Raw genomic sequence first — 27,695 nt, forward strand, 5'->3', positions numbered from 1 at the left:
GTTAATAGAATTATCAGGCATGTTTTATGAGGCAGCATTTGAATGTAGACCCTTAACACATTATAATTTGAAATTTATGAAAATATTCTCAGAGTCCAGCTATTCATAGATAATTATTAATGTTTATGCTAATTTTACTCATTTCCTTGTTACAGCAGGATTGGAAAAATGAATCTGTGCAGCAGTTTAATTTATAAACCCAATCTGTCTTCCTTAAGCTTGTGATGCTATCTGTTATCTTTATTCTAATAACTTCAGTAACTGGCATTCTTGTTATTTAATTAAACTAAAATATATCTAAGTGTATAAAAAAAGGCAATTGTGCAGGCAAGCAAGCACAGTGAAATGGGAGTGTTAAGTCCGAAATATTAATCTAAAATTATATGTAGATAGAAATTATGTGCTTCATTCTTACAAAAGTCACAGTGCCATCAGATTTAATCCCCAGAGAGATGATTAAGAATCATTCGTACATTTGAATATCACCTTATAATTCTCAAGGCACATTCACGTGTATTATCTCATTCAAGTTCCATCAGCCCTAGAATGGTTAGCTAGAAAAAGGTGCTGGTTACCCTGAGAAGGGAGGAGTAAATATAAGACTTCTACTGCACAGTGCACAGTGCACAGTGTACTGGCATTGTTACATCTTGCTCTTAGAAAATACAGAGAGAATGAATGCCGGGGTTCCCATGATAAAAACAGTGCCAATGAGTTGTTAGCTAGTTCTAACTGCTTGAGAGTGTATATGTATGCTTTGAGCCATCACATACCTGATAAATACACATGACTCTGCCAATCTAAAAATATAACTAGCGATCATAGTCACCCCATTTGGAAAAGTAGGAAACACTAGAAGATAGCAGAGAGTCACTCAAGGACTGAATGAGCCCAAGAATAAGTATTTCAGCTTAGAAACCTGTATATCCGATGCCTGGTCTCAGTCTGTGTCACTTTTGGACTCTAGAGAGCCTGTCGTGAGTTTGACATCCACATATCAGTTTTGCATTTTTTGTCAAAGCTCTGAAAAGTGAGGTGTTGGTAGTCAACAATACACCAAACTTCAGAACTATTACAGCAGCGTAATGCAAACTGCATAAGTGTGTAATGCTGGTATATTGATTTTTCTCTCTCCCATTAATAGCAATACTTACCATACAGTGTGGGTGAGTCTCATTAAACCCACTGCACAAATGAGGCAACTGGAAGACACTTAAGGATGAACAGCGTTAAATAAAGCATTAGCAGATGAAAGTAGATGCTCCAAGTGTGATCTTTCTACGCCTACATAAAATGTTCCTTTCTGATTTTATTAACAGCAGTTTCATTGTTCTATCCAGCTTTGTTGAAAATTTTTCTCCCCAAAATAAAGGAAAAACAACTAAAATAAAATTTTGTAATATAAAAATGTGGTAAGATCCCAGACAATGAAATAATAATATCTTCATTTTCAAGAAATGCTTAAAGCTACAGAGTGAGAACTTTTATTTCTTTATTTTAAGGTATTTATTTGGTGTGTGATGTCTGTGTAGGTGCATGCACCACTGTGCACACTAAGCACAGAGCACAAGTATCTGTGCAGGTGTACGCACCAGTATGGACACTGAGCCTAGAGCACAGGTGCCTGAGCAGGTCCATGCACCAGTGTACATACTAAACCCAAAGGTGGACTTTGAGTCCTGCTCAATCACTGTCTCACTCATTCCCTTGACATAGGGTCTTTCATGAAACCTACGGTCAGGTCAGGGGTCTGTATGTCCAGAGTTCCTCCTGTTAGTCCAGAACCATTAACTTCACATAAGCTTTGGCATTATGAATGCAGACACTAGCCTACTTGCATGACGATTGTCACTAATTTGATAAAACGGACTTCAAGTCTTCTGAAAGATGTGCATAACAGAGTAGAAGTCATGAGTACGTAGAAACATGCCACAGATCTCATGTCACCGGTTATATGATCAGATCCCTTGTTAGGAAAATTTAATTCTAATGGCCAAGTCTTTGATTATGCACAGCAGCTATAAATCACACCTAGCAATATACAATTTGTATAATTTCATTCTCTCCTGATTACCTCAGCAGTTCATGCTGGCTATCAACATGTGAATGTGGTTGAATAATTCCCTCACAAATTTAAATGAACAGTTTACTCCCTCTATTAATAATTCCACCTGAGCCTTTTCTATTGATTTATGATTGTCCAAAATATTAAAATCAAAATAATCTCGTGTGGGAATTAAGAGACCTTCTTACTGATGGCTTGGGCTATTCATTTCTTCAGTTTTCTTGAGCCATGGTGTCTTTATGTATAACCTCATGAGAGAGCAGGAAATTGAAGGGGCTCAGTCACTTTTCATAGCCAGCAATTATGGAGGGTAAACACTCACCTGATGGGGAGATATGTCTCCATGAAATGGCGGGCTCTGGCTTCCCAGTGGCCAAACAAGTAAGGGTGACATTGGTTCCTTCATTGATGGTCATGTCATTTGAGATGTCATATATTTTCGGGGGAACTGAAAAGCAAAAACACTGTGGTGAGACTCAGTACCTATAAGACGTTGTTGAAACACCCTTGAGTATTGCAACTCCATGACATCCTATCAGAGAGGTTTGCTGATAGCCGCTCTTCAGTTCTATGATCTTGTCTCCTGGAGAGCTCTGTAGAAACTGAGACCTCTGATAAGTTTTTGGTCCATTGGTTAGATTTGTATTGATAGGAAGTGCTTCATTATGAGTATAGTATTTAATAACAAAGTTTCAATACCAGCTATATTTGCACTGAGAGTAACTAGCATCATCACCATGATGTGGGATCTGCTTTGAAGATGGTTAACAGCAGGCTCATTGTGCCTGCCTGCTGACTTCTGCACTTCATGGAACAGAGTGAGGATGAAAAGGAGGGTTTAATGTCACAGAGGTGTGTGCTGCTTCTATTTCATACTGAAGACAATGGGGCTGGGCATGTTTGGGGTCCTGGTTTGGGGAAGCAGAGGGGGTTTGGTAAAGACTGTGCTGGTAATAGAAAGAGCTCCCTGAAGCAGTTCATACCACTTCTCACCTGCCTGCTTGCTCTTGCACACAGTGGCTTTATAAGAGCGATGGGGAAACACACTGGGTGCTTCTTGATGCATTAGACTTTGGAAGACAGTGACGTTTCAGAGTCGGCACTGAAAGAGAGGCAGAAACTGGATGGGTACTACATGGTCACAATTGGAGTAGGTGAACCAGAACAGGCTGAGAAGTCAGAAAGGAACCTGGCATCAGTGTCTCTGTTCTAATTGGCAGGTGTAATGCACATGTGTGACATTGGGGTCCAACTTCAGAAGTGTTCTCAAACATCAAGATTCTGGAAGTGATGTCATCACTCTGGCAATGATGTCATCTCTTTGAAAATGATGTGATCACTCTAACAATGATTTCATAAGTCAGACAATGATATTTTCACTCTGACAATGGTGTCATCACTTTAATGATGTGCACAGCTGGTATGTGGCAGTCTATGCCTGACTTTTAAAACTTGCAGTATCTTGATGACACCAGTCAAATCTAAGTAAGAGGGAATTAGTCACTTTGACTGATGAAAAAACTGACCTTTCCTGAAGGATAATTTGAATTATTCCATTGGTTTGTATTTTTCAATATTACTTTAAAATTCAGTAGCTAAACACTTTAACTTTATAAGTAGTTACCCATAATTTTTTACATTACCTTTGAATATTTTTCATAGAACCAAAGCTCTAACACAAGAAAATCAAGCTGATTCATTGCAAACATAAGGCACTGGTTCACACGACTGAGTAAGAGAATGTTTGCTGAGTACATACCCTGTGACTGCATATAAATGATACCATTTAATTAGCATTTTAAGTGCATTACTATCAAGTTCTTTACTTAGCTCTTCTCAAGCAAACAAAGACAACAATAGTCCTAAACAGAATATTCTTTTTAGTTGAAGCAAAATGGATCTTAACACTCTAGAAGAAGGGCACAGAGACTTTTTGTGTCTATCTGGTGGACAGGAGAGTTAGTAAATAATGAAATTATAACACTTAAAAAATATCATGTGTGTGTGGGGGGTCTCGAAGAAGATAGTTCAACCTCTAAAGAGCTTGCTGTACAAGGTACAAGTAGGAGGACGTGAGTTTGCACTACACACCCATGTGGAATGTCAGGCACAGTGAGGCTGTGTGTCTCTGACAGCAGTGCTGAGAAGGGACTCCCTGGGCTTTGCTGGCCAATGCAGCAATGAAGCTGAATTGTGAGAGACCCTGAGTCACATATAAGGTGGAGAGGAAGGGAGAAGGGTACATGACATTAACCACTGGCCATCACACATACACATACACACACACACACACACACACACACACACCGGAGGGAGAGGGGGGTTCAAAAGAATGCACACAAATATGTACATACACAAACAAGCACACATATATAAAACACATACACAATATTAAATATGTACAGTGATTATATTTAGGCATAAGTCTACTAAAATGTGATACTTGAATATAATATATACTTACATATAGGTATAAAATGCCAATGTCTGGTATGAACGATGTTAGATAGTATTTATACAGAATTTTAGTCAACTACGGATACTTTCTTTTGCAAAGTCAAATGTATTAAATGACTCAATATTGGGCATAGGTATGTAATAAAAATACTGCCATCATGTAAAAATCATGCACTCTTATCCTTTATAGTGGCCCCATTGTCAACCCATCAGAGCCTATCTATGTTCATCTGCTCCTCAGGTGTTCAGGAGCGCATGGAGTCCATAATAAGCTTTAGTGTTTGAGAAGATGGGAAGCCACCCACTATCCTAGACATTTGACTGGACATTTCACAGCTAGACTTTAGTGGTGAGGGGCACAGTGAGCTTCAGAGATTGTGATCAGCTCCCAGTATGAGCTACAGAGAAGAAACATCTGGAAGTGGTAATAAGAAAAGGTTCTCTGACTGTTTTTGTTTTTTTCTCCAGGATACATCAGAAGGACAGATGACATCCTTCTGCATTTTTGCTTGTGGAGGCGAAAACGTGTGAGCCTTGCTAAATATTCAAGATCACTGCACGCTCACCTTTCCAGGCCTCCAGTTTCTTCTACCAAGTACTGTGAAAAAAATCAATTTAGACCTACTGAGAATACAGGTAGTCAAAAAGATGATCCTTTCTCCAAAGACATTTCAAGGAGAGAACAGTGGGCAGGGGGACAGGGAATTAACTAAGAGATGCTTCTCCAGATCCCCTTCAGCACCTTTACTTGAGGCTAGGTTTTAGAAATCAAGTTACATAACCAGCTCATGCACAGATTGTGAGGGAGGAAAATGTCCAACCCCATCCACAGACAGGGACGCGTGGAGAGTGGGTCAAATGAATGCAAGTCATCATAGTAAACGCTGAGAGAAAATTCAGATGTGTACTGAGAAGGGTTCAGAGATTCACAGGAGCACCAGCCAAGGTTGGGGAGGGGGAAGGCAGTGAGGGCACCACCTACAGCTAGAAGAGGGTAGGAATAAGCCCCTCTGAGGTATAGCATAGGACCTGACTCTGCCAGGAGCTTGCTTGTCTCAGTGATAGAGGCCTCAGGAGGGAGGGCTGTTTGTATTGGATTTGTGACTAGTTGAATGCTTTTGCATGTAATATGCACATTTCCTTATTTTCTCTCTCTTGGTTGTTTGATGCGGGGCCCTTTCTTCATGATAATGTATATTGTTTTGCTTTTGGAGCTCTGCAATGGTAGAGTAAAATTATTTGGCTTTGGGCTGGAGAGATAGCTGCACGGGTACAATTTGCTGTGTGGGTGTCAGACATGAGTTTGAATCCTGAGCACTCATATAAAAAGAGCATAGTGGCATGTGACTCTATTCTCAGAGATGAGACAGAATGATGCATCCTTGGGAGCTTTCTGTCCAGCAAGCCTACCAAATCAGTAGGTCCAGTGAGGTGTAAGGTTCAAGTCAGACACCTGTCTCAAAAAACCAACCAGCTAAACTGACACAACAATGACCTGTGAAAGCAGAAGACCCTGGCATTGGCCCATGCCATCCACATATGCACAGCAAAATGTATCTGTACACAAAGGCCTGCAGTACATGCATACGCCCACACAAAAGCACATACATCACCTTTATTGTTCTTTTTCTTGAACAGTGTAGAGGCTGTTAGTTCAAGTAAACTATTTTTTTTCTGAAGCTTTTTTAAACCACTTGAGTCAACAAGCTCGACAGAACCATATATCTTGGAAGAGTTGGATTTTTCTTTTCACTCCTGTATCTGGCAATGGTTGGCAGTATCAAAAGAACATTCCTCTTTCCACAGGGCTGGCACCTTCCATTTCTTCTTGGCCAATCTCCAGAAGGTACAAGCCCATCTCTGCTTCACTGTAAACCCCCAGGGAATGTGCTGTTCTCCAACTAATGGAATGGATTGCTTCATGATTTTTTTTCCCTAAATGTGCTTGTGGGTGCTTGATGGCTTCATGGTCCATACCTAACTAGTAACACAGCTCTCTTAGTGACAGACTGTAACTGACTTTATAGTTTATGGCATTGCAGAGATGTGTGTGACTTTTTCCTCATCCTGTCACTCAGAGATCGTGAAAAGAAGAAAAAAAGAACACCAGAGCATAAGTCATAGATGTAAGCTTGCCAGATTCATGAATTGCCTACTGATGGAATATGCCAGAACAACTTAGAGTCTAAAGAACGTTTGACAGAAATACATCTTCCTCTTCTAGCTCCGACTTTGAATCATGTTGAAAACTTTAGTATTTTTCCTCACCTAAAAGCAGTACCAAATTATTTCCTAACCTATTGTGTTCTTAAGGATGGCAGCTACTAAATAGGATACAATCTCAATTACCTATCAACACTCAGCTGGTCACCTATCCACTCAATCAGGGGATAGTTTCCAAGTACCTGCTTCATCAGACAGGTAGATTCAATCCATAACACTGGTAATTATAATACGTAGTCAAAACACCTAGAAAGAGGTGACTGCAAAATGTTTTGGGACTATAACATTACAGTTTTTTTTTTCCCTGAAGGTGAGAATAGGCGTCTGTGCTGATATTTGACCACATTTTTGAAGTAAATGAAATGGGAATAGAATGAGACAGTTAAAACAATACTTTCTTGTAAGCAGGTAAGGTGTATGAGGAGGGGAGCCCCAGTGAAGTCACTTGGGAAGCTTTTCCCATTAGGCTATTTTCTTTGTAGAAGTCCAGAGACAGGCTTTCTGAAGCAGAAAGTACAAGTGGACACTGGGGAGGGATGTGCCTCATGCACCATGGAGCGGTGGGTAAATCCAACATGGGCTTCAATTTTCTCTTCCCTTGACAATTTAACACCGGGACTGTGAAACTTTGGAATAAGAACACAAAGAATCTTTCAAGTTTAAGACTTATATGCTCATTGAAAATGTTCTCAGGCAGTGGTGGCACACGACTTTAATCCCAGCACTTGGGAGGTAGAGGTAGGCGGATTTCTGAGTTCGAGGCCAGCCTGGTCTACAGAGTGAGTTCCAGGACAGCCAGGGCTATACAGAGAAACCCTGTCTCGAAAAACCAAAAACCAAAAACCAAAAACCAACAACAAAAAAGGAAATGTTCTCATGTTATGGCTTTTCAGTGACAAAGGCAAACAAATAGGCTTATGAGAAAGCTGAGTACACATGAAAATTGTGAGTGAAGAATTGATATGGCCCTTTGTCCTTAGAGAAGATTGGTAATGGTTAACTAGCAGTTCTAATATTTTGTTGGAAGGCAGATTTCTTATTTGCTTTAAAACATTGAAAAAAATAAAATACAACATTGTTGCACCCATGTGGGTGGGAATGGGATTTTGTTATTTTGTTTCATCTGGGCTTTAGGATGAAAGCTGCTGGATGCTGCAGGCAATGTTTGCATACTGGAGTCGGATCTCTGATGCACCTCAGGCTGGCATTAGTTTTAGCATCTTGGATGTTCAGACATAAATGCAGGACTGGATTTGTAGCAGTAGTAGCAGCAGCAAGGCCAGGTCACACTAGGCAAAGCTGTTGTCAAAGACTCAGAGACAGCCTGTGGGTGTGGGCTGTCACTGAGGCTGGATTGCCCTGGAACTAATTCCATGTCTCCAAACCTGCTGAGATGCCATCATTTTATTAAGAATTGATAATGAGCATTTTCCTGGAAACCATTTGGTGATATATTTTAAGAACTTTAAAAAAGCTGACCCGGTAGCTATGATGATTCCCTTTCCAGGAATTTAGATCAAGAAATAAAGGTGCCTGCTTTCAATACAGTTACTCTTCGAATAAGCCTGCTGGCCAGCATTGGAGCAGAGCCACAGGAGTACCCTCTGGAACAGCTGAGACTTTTCTCACCTTATCCCTGGTGCTTGGAGTAAACCATTTTCCTAAACCAGAGAAAACAGCACATTTGTGTGAAACTAGAACCCATATGCCTGCTTTGGAAATGTCTCCCATACCAGAAAGTATGCTCTAGGCTTTTTAAGACTCAAGGGTCCTAGTGCACCTTTGGAGCTGTAGGGCACTTAGGTACCACCTGTCTTGGTTTCACGCAGAACACCCACTCTGGTTCACTGGGTTCGGTGAGAGTTTTCCTCACAGCCCAGAGCTCTGTAGCTGTTTTATTTATTTGTTATCAGATTTTATGTCTAAAAGCTGTCGTGGTGTTCTTATCCCTGCAAAGTAAATGTGCAATTTCAGCACCCTTAGAAAAATAATGTCTTCTTTGAAGTAAGCTTATTCCTTTGTTCTTTGTAAACAATATTTATTATCCTAATTATGAAGATGATACCAATTTGTCGAAATTAATGGATGAAAAAATGTAAACAATAAGAAGAAAAATATAGATGGTAGCATCTGGAATGCACTTTGGTGGCTAAAATAAAGTACTGTTGCACTGTCATGTGATTGAATCACACTGCCATTAGGGGGGATCATTATTACCAGCTAATGTATTTTACTTAGGTACTTTTAGGCATGCATTTTTACATAGATCTGAACATTTCCACGTGGTCCAAAAAGCTCATTCAATATGAAGCTCTGGATAAAAATAAATAATGTCTCCACAGACTGTGTCGTTTTGAAAGTAAGCTGGAGTGGGCTTGGGCGGGGATTGAAAATGTTTGCTTTGGCTTGCTGCCTTTCTTATTGGCAGCGTGCCTGACAGAAGATACCTACAGTAAGGGTGAGGCTGGGTGACTCGAGGGGCATGTGCCACTGAACAGAATTCTCAACACTCAAGCTCCGCCCTTCCTACCCACTCAAAGGTCATGTGTTCCCATTACCCCTCCCCTAAGGTCAGGCTCCACCCCTCCCCACACTGCTTTGATTTTGGTTTGCAGCTGACTGCTTCCAACAGGAGAGCTGGAAGCTGGATAACTCTCAAACTGGATCATAAAGTAATGACATTTATCTCCTGCTGTGTTGTTCTCCAAGAACATTCACTCCTGGAGGCTTGAAATACTGTGCAGTTAGTTTGACCACACCGGAGCTACCCTGCTAGAGACAGAACATGGAGACGGCACATGTGAACGCCTATGGATGGTGAGATTCTGAGATACCAAGAGTGTAGCCTGGGAGGCCATACTGCTTTCTGGATCCTAATTGGCCAACTCAGCCTGGTGATACTATAGATACTGGGTCCAAACAGCTCAAAGTAGTCTTGCCAGCAGGAAAAACTGTCCTAGCAATTTGTTCTCAGTCAATCTTGGCATGGTTTTCTGAATAACAATAAAAGTTGGAAGGTATACTGTTTAAATTCATGGCCTATAAAACGACCAAAGAGAAGCGTTGTCTTTAAATACAAACGAATAGAGAATAGACTCCAGAAATAGATGCTCAAAGGTACTTTGGTCAAAACTGCTCACTCATATTAAGAATGCAAATATTTGGAATGGGGTAGACACACAGCAGAAGTCTGTCACAGAGAAGAGTTCATCTGTCGACTAAGCTATAGGTCCCTAGAGAAGATGGCTGCTCCATAGAACAGCCAACATGGATGGTACCATTCTGAAGATGAAAGTCTAACTAGGTTCTCTTGATTAATTTTTATTGTCAACTTGACTCAACTTCCATCACCTGGGGAGAGTGAACCTCAGTTAGGAATGTTCTTCCTCAGATTGGCCTGAAGGCATGTCTGTCATGTAAGTGTGAGGAGTTAGTCCGATGTGTGTGGTACCATCCTTAGGCAGCTAGTCCTGAACAGCATAAGAGATTGTGAGCTTATTAATAAGCCCGAGAACAAGTGAAAAACAGCATTTTCCCATGAATTCTGCTTCCTTTAAGCTCCTGCTTAAGTGCCTACCCTGACTTCCCTCGGTGACAGGTTGTGACCTGCGTGTCACCCTGATAAACCCTTCCTCCTAAATTGCTTTTGATTAGAGTATTTCATCACGACAAACCAGGGCACTGTGTGCTCCCCAGACTGTATATTTGGTGCTGCATGAACCTCTTCACAGTATCTGAAGGATTAGCTTGTCATCAACTCAAACTGCACCTTCAAGGATATTAGGAGAACCTTGCTCTTACAGAAGAGCCTCAGTCTTCATACCCTAGAAGATTCCGCAACACAGAATCTCTCAGTCTCTAAGAAAAACAGTGCCTGTAGGTTTATGTGTAGAAAGTCTTTACCCTATAGTGCTGTGTGCCCTATATGGTCTAGTACTAGCTGGCAAGTCAAAGTCTTCCATCTCAAGTAAACTCATGGATATTTTCACCACCCTTTAGCCAGGAAAGCTCCAAGGACCCATGTTCACATCACATTACTTGGCGTCTTCTAAAAGTGATACTTTATAGAACTTCATACTTGTGTCTGCCGTACCTGTCAGGGAGTATGTGACTAGATCTCAGGAGTGACTGGACTCACTAAGGAAGTTGCCTAAGGAAGTGTTACATGAATGCAGTTTATTCAGAAGTATGAGTGATAAAACCATGACTCTAGTTAATTTTCTGATTCCAAAAATAAGTATTCATGTACCATTTTAATGGTCTCCTTTCTTATCTCCTTTTCACAAAGATAATGAGGTGTATTTTTTCTTATGTTACATCCAACTGTTATCAAGCAACTATATGCCAGGAGATAGCAGCGCTGATGGCTAAATGCATAGATTCTCTATGAAATTGGGTTAGAAGGTAATTTTCCATGCTCCTAGCCCCTAGGTCATTAGCCACAGTGGCCTAAGTGCATTTTCTTATAATTCAATATCAAAGAAATTGCTTTTCTGGCATTAACTGTATTATATTCAAAATTGTATAAATTATTGAAATACTATGCCTCTGCCAAGATATAAGACAGTTCACATGGAAAAAAAGTTGAGTTTTAAATTATTCATTGGGTAAAAGTCAGTCTCTTGACAGAAATTATTTTATACAGGGGCTTGCTTCCGAGACTCCCATTTAAAGACAAGTCATACAACTGAAAGCTTCTGGGACCAATAATTTCCTTAGCCTTAAACAGGAGTCTTGTGTTGTTGATTCCTTGGTTTCTTTTTGTGGTACAGTGTGATACAGATTGTCTTATGTCTCCAAGTTCTCCTGGGATCACTTTCCTTGATTATAAAACACTCTGATATCATCACTGTACGTTATGCTCCAATGCAGTCAAGGATCTGTCCAGAAATATTGAAATTTGGTGACTCAACTTTAGTATTTGACTGGAATACAGTTCAGCTACATAGTTAGGCCTATCTAATTAGTGAATTAAATATGTACACACAAATCCATGCTTAGCATATGTGTAGCTCTGTCAACACCCATGTGTGTATTAGTGACATAGATGAATATATTGGAGTTGATGTGTGTGCATCTGTCTGCCTAGTGAAGTATAGTATAAGAGATACTTTAATCATAAGAAGTATAACCTCAAAAGGTCTCTCTCCTCAAGACTGTATCATATTCATTTGGGTTGAAATTTTTCATTTATCCTTTACTATGCACTGGGGATTGTGCTAGATGTTAGTGATTTCAAATTTAATAACACCGAGTTGCTATTTTCTGGCAGGATACATACTGTGGGAGGAAACAAACACAGAAATAGATTAAAATATAATTATCTCAAGCTTTGTGAGAGAAAGGTCTGAGATCTATGCCCCTATTAATGAAATTTCATCCAGACTGTGTAGAGATGGAGGTACAGTGATGGCGGAGATATACGAGGCCATTTTCCGAATAAAATTTGGAAACCATCTAAATAGAGATGTGACTCATCAAGTGGAGTGACCTGGCTGCAGGTAGTTCTAGCAAGTCAGTGACTTCTAAGGTATCATTATGGCCTGTCACACTTAAACATATTTCTATTCATATCATACAACTGACTATAGAAGTATACCCCATTCAAAGGAAAAGAATAGTTTTTTCTCTTTCTGCTTGTCTGTAGAAAGCAGATCAACATAAAAACCACTGTGTGTTAATCTCTGATAACTTAGTACACAGTAAATAACAAGTGTTGATGGGAAATATTGCCATTATTTCTAAATGGTCCTTATTTGAGGATTTTGTCCTCAATCACTCACTAGTATGTAGGTCTCTTCCATTCATTCACTACATTCTGAAGCACAGAAGATTTCAACAATTTTTCCCTTCTGAATTAAAAATGTCCCATGAGTGAGGACTTGCCAGGGCACCTGAGACGCTTGCATTTCCTTGATTTCTCCAAGGTGCTATATGTAGAGTGTATTTTCCTACTTCACCTGAAAAGTACTATGGGTTTTTGCTCTCGAGATCCTATCACATGCCATTTTAAAGTTCTTAACATGAAGTTCAAAGGAAGATGAAACTCTGTGGCTGCAGGACAGCACCTCCAACATACTGAGGCTTATATTCCAGTCTCCTTATTGATAAACTTGAAACAGACAAGCTAAATGTTCTTTATTTCTTGACAATTGATATCTAAGTACATCTCACTATAACTGTATTATTTTTATCTGCACCCTGATCACGTAAATATTCAACAACAGCCTTCCACATCAGGCACCCTAGTGAGGAGGCAGGAAGGTGAGAATCACATGATTTTAGGGTTGAGGTTTCATATAGAAGAGTGCCAAAGAGTATCTCAAAATAACCCAGTTTTCCTTTTGGTGGGTTACTACTTAGTGGATAAATGGTATGCTGTAAAGACACAGGGAGTATATCTGATATCAGGGGCTTAGGGCAGCTGTTTCTTTCTGGTGATCAGATGTGAGTCATGTAGCAAGTAGAATCATTTCTGACTTTTAAAAAAACACTATAGGCAGCACTGGCAGTGGGTGTTTCTTGGTGGTAAGGAGGTCTTAGAGACATTTCAGGGTAACTACGGGTGGTCTTTTCTTTTGCTCAACTGTAACCAGTGTGTATGAATCTATTGGAAACAGATTAACAGGATGACACCAGGGGTTTGGGCTCACTGCAAGAAGACAATAACACGTTGTATAATTAGAGGCCATCCTCAATGGTCAGTGATTCAGAGTCAATGAGTTGCAGGACACCTGTAAAGTAGTAGGGTAATGACAGAAAAAAAAAGTGTTCAAGAGTGATAAAGTCATGGGTTAGCCTGTAGGTTTGTTCTCTGATGACCTGGTGGACATAATAGAGGTAGATGGTATTCTGGAGACTATTTCATGAGGATGTAAACTCCCTGTGATCAAAGGAGCTTCAGAAATTATGGAAGATTATACTTAAGCAGAGAAAGGATTGCTAGATGCTTCCATGAGCAGTGATCGTGATGTTTTTCTACTGTGAGGGCCTTTATCCTGCTTTACTTTCTGGATGTGTAAATGGTGAAGAAAATTGGAGTGTGTTACAAGCATATTGCAGGGACAGGGTAATGAAGTGACTGAGGCTGTCCCAGGAGAGACAAAGACAGGAGCCAGAGAGGGAGGCAGAGTGGTAGGTGAGCCAGAAGAGGAAACAATAAAAAAAAAATTAACAAGATGAACAGACCTAGATAGAGCAGTGGGATATTGAGAGACAATGAGAAGGATAATGGGGGGGGGGCAAGGTACCCCTCACTCGCCCCAGGATTTCCCTGCAGGTCCTGTCTCCCTGAAGTTTTCCCATTGCACTGACATAGGTTTGTAGTTCTTTCTTCACCAACAGCACAATGGATGCATTTGACCCTTACATCTGGGAGCTAATGCTTGAATTTTTAGGAAGTCATATTTTAAGCACAGGTGTTACTAAACATTAAGGCAAATTATATATATTAAATTCAGGAGTTGTGAAACCCCAACAGCTGGGAACTAGAGAGATCGTTCATAGGTTACATGCACTGGCTGCTCTTGCAAAAGATCCAGTTTCAGTTACTAGCACCTACATGGTGGCTCACAATAACCTGTCACTCTTGCTCTAAGAAATGCTCTCTTCTATTCTCCATAGGCAGCATGTGCACATACACACATGCACACACACACACACACACACACAAAAAAAACAGGTACCACCCTTAACAATCCTGAACATTGTCTGCTCTTTCAGTGTCCTCCACGTTTGATAAAGATGTGGTAGGAACCACTTATCATCCTCTCAGTTTTATGTTAGTGATATCACAATGATAGCTGTCAACTCTGCATGGAAATTAGCATATGCTACACATCATGGCATTTGTAGAACTGCTTACTAAATATTGATCAACAACCTAATGACATTTACCTACTCATATGCAAAGGATGCACCTACAATGGAAGTTGTTTGTGCTGTAGGTATTCAAATGGTTTGTAACTGAATATTCTCTAGTGCTTCATCCATTCCTTTCTGGTACTGAGGCTCTAAAAAGGAACTATTGATCCACTGTTGCCTTCAACCAGTCCTGGGCTTAGCAAAGAGGGATGAGGGTAGCAACAACTGTTAAATGAAGCATGAAAGCCCACTGTGATAAAAGTGTTAGAGACAAAGACTAAGGCAGGTACAGTAAGCCCTTATGGGTAAGAAGAACAGATCAGGTGGATGATGGGAAAGGAATAGAAATTTAGCCTTGGCTTAGATGAAGGAATACATTTTGAAATGTGAAAATCATGTGATCACTCTCGGGGATTAAACACACAAATACAAGGACCTCATGAGTACCTGAGGTAACTTAGTTCTGAAGGAACTTGGAAACATCAACGAGCAGATTAAATCACAGAGGACCTGGAGATAAGCAGGACTAAACCAGACAAGTACAGATGCAGACATTATAAATGGTGATTTACTACCTGTGAGAGTTTAAACTGAACTAGCCTACACAAGTTCTTGCTGGATTCATAGAATGGAAATAATATCTTAAAACTACATTAATTAATCAACTAATTATTTAATTGGTTGTATGTGAGTGTGTGTGTGTGAGTATGTGTGTGTGTGTGTGTGTGTGTAGCACAGATGTTGAGGTCAGAGGACAACTGGCAGGAGTTGGTTCTCTCCTATGTGGAATGAATGCAGTTGGCAGGTTAGTCACAAACACTTTTACCTGCTAAGCCATCTTACAGGCCCACAAATAGAATATGATTAATATCCTATGAGGATTATTTTCTATTATTTGAGATTCCACTCAGCACTGTACTATGCATTGATAACATGAATCTCTTATCTGTGTTTATACCTAAGAGACTTAGAATTCATTGCAAAACTCAGTGTGTGAATCTAGATTGATGTGTTAGTATAAATATGGAGATGTGTTCCTCAGCTGATGAGCAACACACAAGGTCTTCAGTCCTGCCTCCCTAGACACCAAGCACACAAACTTTTTGCCTTCATTCTTCCTTTCCTCCACACTTGTCTCTGAATCATTCTGAGTCTCTAGGGATGGATGACAGTCTGCCTAGTGGGCATCTTGCAGAAACAACATTGACCACAGCTGCTTTCAGTCAATTGCTTACTGTACTGAAGAAAACAGAAGACAGGGAGTTCCCAGCCAATGGGACAGACCTTTTATGTCTGACACTTAGTGCTTTGCATGGGGAGTTAGCAGAGTCCTGCTGTGTGAGGGGATTAGCCATGTCCATCAGGCTGGGGGCACTTGCAGTTTGGTTCAGTGGGACCTTTGGGAAGAATCTTGTTTGCTTTCTACTGATGGGGTATTTTATTGTAAAGAGGATTAAAGAAGTTGTGGGGAAAAGTAAAACCCTCTGTAGTAGATTTATAAATGTAGCCTGCTCCCTCCAAGCTAGAAGCAAAGTTGTTAACTTCTCAAGCTCATTTCCTCTCTATGGTGCATAACTAGACAACAAGATTTTGCTTCCCAGAATTCTTTGCAGTTGTTCACATCCCAGTTCCAATCAAAGGGATTTGAGCAGAAGTGCTATGTGACTCTCCCTGCTAATTCCTGTGAATTATTGCATGTGAGCTTGGAAACCACAAACAGAAGAAGGCAGGAAGGGAAAGTAGAAAGGGTTGAGTCTTTCCTGCAGGCAGGGTGCCTACAAGGATCACTTGTTCTGAGCATTCATTGAGTGAGAAATGTGTTTCAAATGTTTAAACATCTAGTTCTATACACCATATGACTCATCCATAAAGAAGTCAGGGTTCAAATTTTAAGGCAACAACTGTTATGTTATCAGCTTCTTTCTCAAATATAATAAAGAAAATACTGTCAACTTATCTGAGGTAAAATATGTAACACGATATTAAGTAAGGAAAAATCCTGTAAATAAAAAATAATTTCACTTGAGAATATACAAAAATTAATTTCTCACCAAAGCCACCAATTGACTCTAGCAATGTAGACAAGAATCTAGTCTAGATAAGACACCTCTTATCAGGTAAGGGGAGTATTTGGCAAGTTATTAGCTTAATACTTCATAGAAATTGATCACTGTAAACATATGATCATGTCAACCTACAGAAAGGAAGCATTAAATGAGAGCAAATATTGCAATGTGTAATGAAACTGAAGATAGATGGTACAAAGTTTTTATTGTGTGATAAAGAGATATGACAAAAACTGCACAGTGCCTGCCACCTGTGAATGTGGAGGTGGACAGGCTTTATTAGAATTGAGACAAGGCACACTCACAGATTCTCACTTATATATGACTCTCAAGTTTCTAACTACATCATTGAGACACAAAAGCAAGTCAGAAACTTAAAGGTCGGAAGTGGTGCAGATGAGTCACTCAATAGAGAAACAACATCAGGAGAATTTACCTAGATAAGGATGCAAATTCTTCATGAAGTAAATTTATGCATTTGATGTAATTATAATAAAAATGAATTTATTAACAGAATTAAACAGAAATAAATTAATACTGAAAAAATGACAAAGATAAGTTGAGACTGCCATAAAGAAGAAGAGTACAGAGAAGAAGAGAAGGATTTATTCTGTGATGTTCTGAAGACTAACACAAAACCTTTAGGTCTGGGGATGGAGAAATGGCTCAGCCGTTAAGAGTCTATGCTGCTCTTGGAGGATCTAATTCAGTTCCTAGAACCTACACTGGGCAGCTCACAACTGCTGTAACCACAGCTACAGTAGATCTGAGACTCACTTCTCCATGGCACCTGTGCTTGTGTGCACATACTAGTACTTAGACACACATACGTATTTTTAATCAAAAATTAAATGAAAAGATCCCTTAGTTTAAGCACTCAGATTAGATTAGAATGAGACAGGTCCATACAAAAATCATTCAGTGCTAGAAGAATATACATATTCCCACATTGAATGCAATGGTGGAATATTCGACAATAAGGGCAAAAGATTTGGCCAACACTAGATGATAGGTTATCCTTATAGAAGATAATAAAAATGAATTCTAATCTCAAATTATATATAAATCAAAACTCTGGATAAAGGCCCACATATCAAAGCCTATCTGTAAGCTTTAAGTACCTGCTTCACCACACTGCAGTTAGTAAACATCATGACACAAAACAGAAGTCATGTTCCAAGCAAATCATGGGACTGTGTTAAATTTAAACTCAGATGTATTTGTGTATATTCAAGATATCAAAAGAATATTTTGGTGAAACCACAGATTTGTGAAGTGTATTCACAATGAATATAAACTGATCAAAAAATTAGAGTCATGAATATATATGCATATATATTATGCAATTTATGCATATAAAGCCAATACGGAAAAGAAAGAACCAGGCAACAGATACAAAGTGAGTAGGAGATGCAACAATAAGTAAGCTTGGATGGAAAGATTACTGGGAGGACAACAGAGAACAAAAATAAAAGTAAAAACAAAAATAAATCACACACATTTGAAAGCAACATTAATCTTCAAATAACTGAAATCAGGTAATGAGATGAAAGACCCAGATGTGGCCTTTCTATTTCACTTAGTTTTGCTGACATGCAGCTCTGTCTTTTCAATAGAAGCTCAGGTTAGACAGCCCTGTTATATAAACAACTACAACTTAGCAGACTCCCAGGTAAGTTCTTTCTGAGCTCTAAACAGCAAGGCCTAAGACAATAGCAGTAGGTCTCTGTATGGATGGAATCACCTCAGATGTCTTAAAATTGCCATTGCAGATGCCTGCTGCAGACAAATGGAATCGTATCTACATACATCCAAAGCTTACTAGATGATTCTGCTATGTGCCCACACAAGAAAGCATCATGATAGAAAGTTATTCTGAAAGATGTGGCTAGAACATGTAGTCATTGTATGAGCATCAGAGAGTCTCCTACACAGACTTCAATGTCATCAGATGTAGTTAGCTCACTGTGCACAGTATGCTGCTAAAACTGCGTACTGTGTCATAGTCAACATGCTCGTAAGTACAATGATTACACTCTAAATAGTGAACAAATGCAGGAGGGGTACACATAATCCAGGGCGGCCTACTTCCTTACTGTCATTGGGTATCATGAAGCACCACGCACTGTAGTTATCTACTTGCAGTGTGAGACAGCCATACTGCAAGCACCACAGTTCTAGTGTCACCATGGAGACAGAGACTCAGCAACCCTGTTGGAATCTTGGAAAATTGGTGTTGTCCGTGAAGTCTATCCTTGTGACAGATGGCTGCCCAGCAGAGATTGCACACTTTGCAAAAACTGACACATGCACAAATTAAAAGCATCTCTGGAACTGGAGTGCCAGGTTCTACAACCAAATTCCCAACTATGAAGGTGGCGAAGTGTGGAGATACCATGATGTCCAAAGCCAAAGGGTCAAACAATGTGGACACATGATAGACATATGGTCAGACCACCCTGCTATCACAAAGACAATGTCATATAGTTATTATGAAGTAATATGGGTAAGTTTTCAAAAAGAATTCAAGAATGAAAATCTCTCAATAATTTTATTCAACAGAATGTTGCCATCTATCTTTGTGAAAAGAATAGAAGGATATCAGAGCAGGACCAGTGTAGTGCACCTACACAGTCCCCTTAAAAAGTTGAGAATTCTGCACGTTAAGAGAGACATCAGAAAGAAGCCAAAAATTCTTCAACAACTAAAAAATAAGTGAAAAGTTTGTTCTGGAAGAGTCCAGATCAGAATGTTTGCTTGGAGCTTCAGGAAAGAAAGAGGTTGAACTGGAGTCATGAAGATGTAGACTGTGGACTTTTTAACAGACACTTAGGAAATTGACAGTGATTATTTGTCATATGATAAGGAGATAATTTGTATGATCAAAGAAAAAGTGAAATATTTTCAGAGAAATTGTATTTTCAGAAAAATGGGTCTGATTACTAAAGGAGAAGGAAAAGTATTTCATATATATTGTATAATAAAGCACTGCACACTCTTGCTCAGATTTCCATCTCATTCAGCAACAAGACTCACTCATGATGAGAAGGAGGAATTATTAAATCTGTTCTAAGACAGGAAGGATCTGAAACCAAATAGAGCCTGTTTACCACAACCAGGCCACACTCCAGACTATTTCCCACTCATGTGCCTGATGGGTGTAACGTACGTGTAATCTCTCATGGGATTCCAGTCCTTTCCACTTAACAAGATTCTCAGTTAAAGTATGCTGCTCACCCATTCCTAGCATCCTTGAAACACTATTGCATAGCATTCAGAGAACATTGGAGCCCCTTTTAGAGTTCTCAGGCTCATTAGTAAAAGAATTTTAGACTAGGAATAAAAACACAAAGATAATTCTATTAGAATTTAAAAGAAAATACCCAGGGTAGGCAAGCTGTGAGCTTTAGCTGCTTCTTGCAGGGGGAAAAGGAAGACAGAGGACCAAAACTGATTCATTGAAGCAGGCACAGGGGTCAGACACATGACAAACTGCCACATGGTGGAAGGGAGGCCTCAGAGAAGTGGTTCTCAGCCTGTGAGTCACAGTTCCTCAGGTGGTCAAATGGCTTTTTTACAGGGGTTTCAAATCAGATATCTCCATTATGATTCATAGCAGTAGTTCTGTTACAGTTACATAGTAGCAGTGAAGTGATTTTATGGTTGGGCTCACCACATCATGAGGAACTATATTAACGGGTCCGCAGCACTGGGAATGTTGACAACCACTGCTAGTAAAAAGGTTCAGAATGTCGGGGATTGTGTAGGGGGAGTATAAAGTATTAAGAAAAGCATGATTTAAAAAAGTAGAAGGAAAGGAAGAGTTGGTACGAAGACTTAGGGCCTACAAAGCTGCCACCACTTTTAAGCTGCTCTACTAAAAGTAAGGATTCTGGGAAAGGGGAGAACTAAGATGTCTCATTAGAGGACTAATTATTCTATCTCTTTAGAATGAATTAAAGTGAGCTTGCCTTCTGATGGGTGGTCATTTGGCCAGATGATGGACCAGGCCCAGCTGGAATTCAGGCCATGATTTCTTCACTAGAAATTTTTTGACATGATTTCTCTTGACTAGAAGTGGCTTTTTTTCCCTATTCCAATAGTATTTGTGATTTACGTTTTCTGATTCTTAATTTATTTTGTAAAACTTAGATAATTACAGATTATATCAAGTCCTTTGTGAAAATATGCAATATAAAGGCAGAAATAGGACACTGTTTGACAGGAATTACAGACTTGACAAGTAATCGTTTTGTGCAGGCAGAATTTAAATGCTTTTGTATTATAGAGTCACCATGATTTCTGAAATTTTTTAAAATCAGGACATTTCTGAATAACCTATATATTTCTCCTAATCTATTTAGTTGACTTTGCTTCAGTCTAAGTCACAATCTTCAGCAGAGTTCACTCTTAGATTTGTCACAAACTTAGGCATTTTCTATCTGTATTTAACATTTTTACTGAACAACAGTTTGGAATACAAACAGAACTTATATTGTTTAAGTGTGGCCACTAAGACATGTCTGTACAAAATCTCTGCTGTTTCATTGGTACCTTTCCTTTCCAGAATAAAAAAGACAGAGTTTCCCAAATTAGCCAATCAATAGATGGTGTCAAAGGATACAATAGATAAACAGCTATGGAATTGCTTTACAGAGGAAGCAGCCCAGCTGAACAGGAGAAAAGCCAGAGTGAAGCCAGCCCCTGAATCTGCGCTTAGCTTTCTGATATTGACATTGACTCATGAAGAGACTCATGGATGGTCAAGATCCTGAGAACAGGTGACTGTTCAGCATGATTATGGACACACATGCCACCCTGCCCCAAGGCTCAGAAACACTGGACAATGTGGCTGAAAAAACTTGGAATTATGATAATGAGGAGAGGAAGTGCTGAAATGTTGCTTTAGGTACATGATGTCACCTTGGCACTCACAATGTCAAGCCATCTGTAGCTGCTTGCATAGGACAAAAGACCAAGCTCCCAAACATGCAGTCAGAAGATCTCTGTATTTTAAACACTTTCATAGGTTAAATGGCACCATGCTTCAGGTAGGTTGTAACTGGAGTATCACCATTTCAAAATTAGGTTTTATGTAAATGAGATGTTGAACTCAGAATTGATGTTAGCTAGAATGGTTTGATGGTGGTGCTGAAATGGGATGAATTTCAATGTGAGCACATGAATTTGGTGAGCATTGTGGGTCAGTGGGAAAGAGGTTATAGACTCAAGTACACTACTTCCTGAATCAGTCTGTTAGGGCTCTTGTCCACAATATAGATTTCATATTAAAGATAAAAAGAGATAACAACAGATGAAATTAGAAAAATGAGGCCCTAAACAGAACATGAGTGGGGATGTTAAGGATGTTAAGAGATAAGGAGGGGGTGTCAGAGCTTCTTGAGGTTCATGGAGGAGGTGCTGAGTAGGAATCAAATAAGAATAGTACAGCATGAGAGACATAGAGAGAGAGATGTACAGTCATTCTCTAGAACTGCAAGAAGAAAAATGCCTGTAGTCACAGCCCAAGTAAAATTATATAGCATCATAATGAAAGAAAAGGAAGCATCTCTTCTGAAGGTGGACTTTGTCTACTGCCCCTTCTAAAGATGGACTGTGTCTATTCCCCACTTCTAAAGGTAGACTGTGTCTAACCCCCTTGTAAAAGTCGACTGTGTCTGTTCTTCTTTCTAAAGGTGGACTGTGTCTAGTCTCCCCGCAAAAGGTGACGTGTGTCTGTCCCCCTGTTAGGGATTGGTCTAATGCTTTGAATTAATCGGGAATCTGACTGTCCAAATGCTGAAGGTCCTTGTCCACAGTTGGTTTTAGATTGGTCAGTAAAGAGCCAATGGCCAATGACTGGGTGGAGGGAGAGGGGTGAACATTTTAGATTGTGAGGGCTAGGAACTGGGAGAAAGGAGGAGAGAGAATCGCTAGGACTCGGGGGAGAAGGATGGGATGTAAGAGCTACAGGAGAAAGAGCCAAGCAGCCATGTTAAGAATTTGGGTAAGTGGTCACTGGTCTATTCTGTGATTGGGCCTCAGGTAGCAGGGGAAGGTTTAGGAGTCTCAGGAGAACCAGAAGGGCATTTTCTACCACAGGATGGTTTAGGAGTGCCCAACCTTTGAGCTAGTCACCACATAACATAAATTAACTTATATGTGTGTGTCTTTCATTTTCGGATCCAGACTGTTCCTAGACAGGGTTGTGACCTGCCAGGAGCCAAAGGCACTTAGCTAAACTCGCTGCTACACCCCCTTCTAAAAGTGGACTGTTTCTACACCACTTCTAAAGGTGGATTACTTCTATCCCCTCTTCTAAAGGTGGACTGTGTCTACTACCCGCTTCTAAAGGTGGACTTTGCCTGTAACCCCCCTTTAAAGGTGGACAGTGTCTACTCCCCCTTCTAAAGATGGTCTGTGTCTACTCCCCCTTCTAAAGGTGGACTCTGTCTACTCTCCCTTCTAAAGGTAGACTGTGTCTACTCTACCTTCTAAAAGTAGACAGTGTCTACTCCCCCTTCTAAAGGTGGACTCTGTCTACTCTTCCTTCTAAAGGTGGACTCTGTCTACTCTCCCTTCTAAAGGTGGACTGTGTCTACTCTCCCTTCTAAAGGTAGACTGTGTCTACTCTCCCTTCTAAAAGTAGACTGTGTCTACTCCCCTTCTAAAGGTGGAGTGTGTCTACTTACCATCCCCCACGCCTAGTGAGCATTCCTTCCTGTTTCTTACCAACCCATTAGGGTTCTGTGTTTCTGACATGCTCTCTCTGGGACCTGTTAAATTGCCATAGTCTCGATTCCTTTTTAAGAGTCACTTAGGATTTGTGCTCTAGTCTCTTAAAAGACTTTATTCAAATGTCACTTCATCAAAAACTCTTTCCCTGATCATCCTATATGTGCCTTTAACCTTTCTGTGGTCCCTGATAAAGATCTTTTCTTAGAACTCAACAGCTTCTAATGAGTCATGATAATTATTTAGCTATTTTTACTCTTTCCTTTCAGGGTTTCCTGAATCATGAATCTCAGCAGCTTGGTTGCTGTTAGCCCATTGTGTTCTCCACAGTGTCTATCATATAATGGATAATATGACGGTGTTAAATTATTGTGAAGTATTTATTTTCTTTCTGTGTTACAGATTGACAATCTGCATATGAGCATTCATCTTACTTTCATGGTAATTATAAAACGTGTTGTATTTGTTAATTTTTAATGTATTTTAAATATAAATAGATAAAATGAAATAATAAACCAGTAGCCTTAAATGAGATAGTTGATTCATGCTATGAAGGAGAGGCATTAAGACTATAGGACTCAATTTTGCCATTTTTATCATGTTTTTGTATTTATGTTAACAAGATTTTTTCTGAAATGTTTGGAATTCACCACTAGGAATATGGCACTTACCTTAGGCTATATTTGCTTATAGATGTGTTACAAACCTGGCAAAAGACAGCAATCAAAAATCCTGTTGCCAATACTCCGGCCACTGGGAATGTTGCAAAGTAAATTAATTAGTACAAACAGATGTCAGACACGTTCTCGGAGATGCTGGCGGGGGTCCAGTGTCTGGCCTCCCTTCCCGAGTATGTGCATTCCACACACATAGAAGCCATCCAATTCATGCTCGTATGTGAACTGTGGAGATGGATTTGCCCTCTTTCAAAGCATCACTTTCCAGGATAATAATACACAGCAAAGTCTCAGAGATAATTGCAGATTGTACATAGCTAGGGGTTTCACTGGTGCTCATCAACGTTTGAAAACATGGCTCTCAATTTTTCATGCGTTAGAATGTGTATTTCACTTGATATAGTTAAATGGCAAACTATTGTGTATGTGATAAGTACCAGGTGTTGGAAAAGCAAACAAAAAATTGATAGCTACTGATGAAAGAATAACAGAACAACTATATTTGCTAATATCTCAACTTCCCTTTATTCAAATAAATGTTAGAAGATAAACCTATTAGGATATAAGGAATTCAATTTATTGTATTTTTCCCACAGAAAATTGTACCAAATAGCCACATCACATTTACTAAGAACATTCTACTATTGTTTCTAAATTTAAGCAAGATATGAGTCAGTAGCGACAGCAGTAGACAGCAGTAGAATGCACATGAATTACTATGCAGAGTCTTGAGAACACCAGGTCATAATACAGAAAGCTTTTGTGTCCTCTCATGGCCAGACTGGGCTCTATGATCTACACACTTTGATCTGTTGTGGATTTATTCTGACTGCAATGTTACTTAAATTTTTAGAAAGAACATTTTTTTAAATAATTTAAAAATTTAAGTTTCATGTGACTTGAATTTTATTTTGCAAGTCTGTCTTCCATGACAGAGCATCAGGATTCCTACATGACATCTTTCTGTTTTTACAAATGAAAAGACCCCGTGGTTGTCTCCCAGTTTGTTCTGCCTACCTGAAAACAACTCATACGTTGTCATGAACATATCACTGAATATTACCATTTGGAATATTGTAAATATGTCACTCATATATTCCAACAGACCATGACTTGAGTGAGAGAAAAGTTCTTGGTCCCTAACAAATACAATTATGAACGGCATGATGAGACACAAAACCCACCAGAGCCCTAGGAAAGTGTCCATAAAACCAAAACATGACATCTTTTAAGGGGAAGTCACTGTGAGCTTCTCTAGAACTAAGGATTCAAATCACTCAAAGAAGACTGACATGTCATGATTCTTCAAACTTCATAAGACTTGTTAGCACTTTAAATTGTTAACCATTTATGAAGGCTTTTAAGAGTCTACCATAGGCAAATTCTCTACTTCCTATCACCAGGTCATTACAGTGGAGACAACATACAGACTCCTTGATTTATTAGGTGATTTATGCATTCCCCTAATCATTGTGTGATCATTTTTCCATTTTATATATAGAAAAAGCTAAGTCCAAGGATAGATAAAAGCCTTTCAGCCAACAGAACTCAGTCCTGCAGGCACATGCTACAAAGAGTATTTATGACACTTCCATGTGGTCACATGACTTCTGAGAAATCAAGCTACTACTCTATCTGCTACAATCGCAGGTAGCATCAATCCTGAACTTGTAGAGCATTAACGTGAAAACGAACAGGATCTTTAGTGTAATGACTTCCTCTCCTTATTAAATATTGTCATTTCAGAGAAAAAGGAGAACAATAAGGAAGAGAATTAATTCAGAGTAGTGGATGTCCAGAGAGAATATGCAATTTTCCCATCTTATAGTAAACTGTCCTCAGCTTTTAAATCAATGCTCAGCAAATTAGCTCAAAGCAAATAAAAATGACAATAACAGCACCTGTCTGGCTGTCGCCTACTCCTTGTATATGCCAATTCGTCACTGGCTTGCAAACCTAATAAGAGTCTGTGTTTGGTTTTCTCCATTTCCATAATGAAATCTTTAACAGCTCTGTGATTGAAGAGCATCCTTTAAAGATCTGCACCCATGGCTTATTAAACACACATCTCCACGTGTGCGAGGCTGCAGCAGCGGGGCACAGACAGGATGAGTGATAGGTACACAGAGAAGAAAAATAGCGATGCCTCCCTCTCTAGTCTGTTTCCAATTTATAGATGTTGTGGAGCCCACGGGCGTGGGTAGGAAGTTGCATTTCTAGAAGGTTCTGATTAACCTGTATCACCATGCTTCTCCTGTCATCATTACACAAGGCAGTTAAGTAAACAGACATAATAGGCCTTAGTCTCATCTCTAGGAATTTACTGCCATGGAAATCCATCCAGCTCCCTCATTCATCTCACTTTTCAAAGTGTGATTTAAGGGCCACCCACATGGCAAAATCACATAAGCTAAATTGCTTCCATCATTCATTCATTCATAAAACAGTTTCCACACATCATCTGTTTGCCAGGTTTTGTGCTAGGCACCAAGGCTATAAAGATAAACATGCCTTCCAATTCCTTACAATGTGATGAATCTAGATGATCAAAATACACTAATTAAAATCTGAAAAATCATTTTACTTCTTGAAGGCATCCGTATCAATAATAAGTAGCAATAAATCAATCAATAGATGAAATGATTTATTAAACTCACTCTGAGTTCGAACTGACTTTATCATTGCATTTGTAATGTAAGGTTAACATTTGGTGTACATCCTTGTGTGACTGTGTGTGTGTGTGTGTGTGTGTGTGTGTGTGTGTGTGCACGTGTGCATGTTTGCACATGGGTGTGCATGTGTATGTATGCGTGTGTGCGTGTATGTGTATGTATGTTTGCATGCAATATCCAAGACCTGAATTTTATTAAGTAATTTGCTTGCAGATAAACAACATGACATGATTTTCCAAATTACTTTCCTTCTTGTGATCCTGAAGAAGTGGTTTCTTTGAGCAAGTCAGGTAAACAAATATAAAAGTGTCCCAAGATAAGATGCTTAAACCTTCTGAGAAATATGATAATTATTTCTAAAAGATTTTGAGAGAGTGTGTCAGTTTATTGGGAGGGTTGTGCAGAAGAGGTTGATTATGAGGCATGAGGTGCTTTTTATGTCAGTGGAAACAAAATAAAATATCTTCATTTATCCAAACATTAATCTGCACTGTTATTAGTTATAAAAAGACAATTGGAACTAGCAGCAGAGAGTGGACTCTGGGTGGGAGGGGAGAGCAAACTGCACCCATTTTCAGCTTTGGTCTGCATCCAATGCTCTTCCAGCTACTCTTTGGTTCATTTTAATTAAAATATATCTAATCTCTAAGTCTCTCTCTCTCTCTCTCTCTCTCTCTCTCTCTCTCTCTCACACACACACACACACACACACACACACACACACACACACTCACACACACACACACGCATTCAGGGCGCCTGCCTCCCATCCTTTAGTGGGACACACTGAAGGATGAAGGTCACAGACTTTTGATCCCTGGCCTTATAATCTTACTATATGTGCTTTAGTAGGTGCTGGTTTCTTGCTCTGTAACTCCTTCTTACTATTTCGTGCTAATAAGTTAAGGGTTTCTTTTCTCTCTCCATGGCTAAGCAA

At 39.5% G+C, this 27,695-nt stretch overlaps 1 protein-coding gene across 2 annotated transcripts in view; it reads right to left on the minus strand.

The window, feature by feature from the left end:
- Positions 1-27,695, minus strand: part of Negr1 (neuronal growth regulator 1) — a 710,239-nt gene that overhangs the window by 294,344 nt on the left and 388,200 nt on the right. For both annotated transcript variants that reach the window (XM_028777584.1, XM_028777586.1), the window contains exon 3: positions 2,388-2,513. In XM_028777584.1, the coding sequence (XP_028633417.1) occupies positions 2,388-2,513 (126 nt within the window). The remainder of the gene's footprint in view (positions 1-2,387; positions 2,514-27,695) is intronic.

The sequence above is a fragment of the Grammomys surdaster genome, unplaced genomic scaffold, assembly GCF_004785775.1.
Source record: "Grammomys surdaster isolate TR1022 unplaced genomic scaffold, NIH_TR_1.0 311, whole genome shotgun sequence".
NCBI lineage: Eukaryota > Metazoa > Chordata > Mammalia > Rodentia > Muridae > Grammomys > Grammomys surdaster.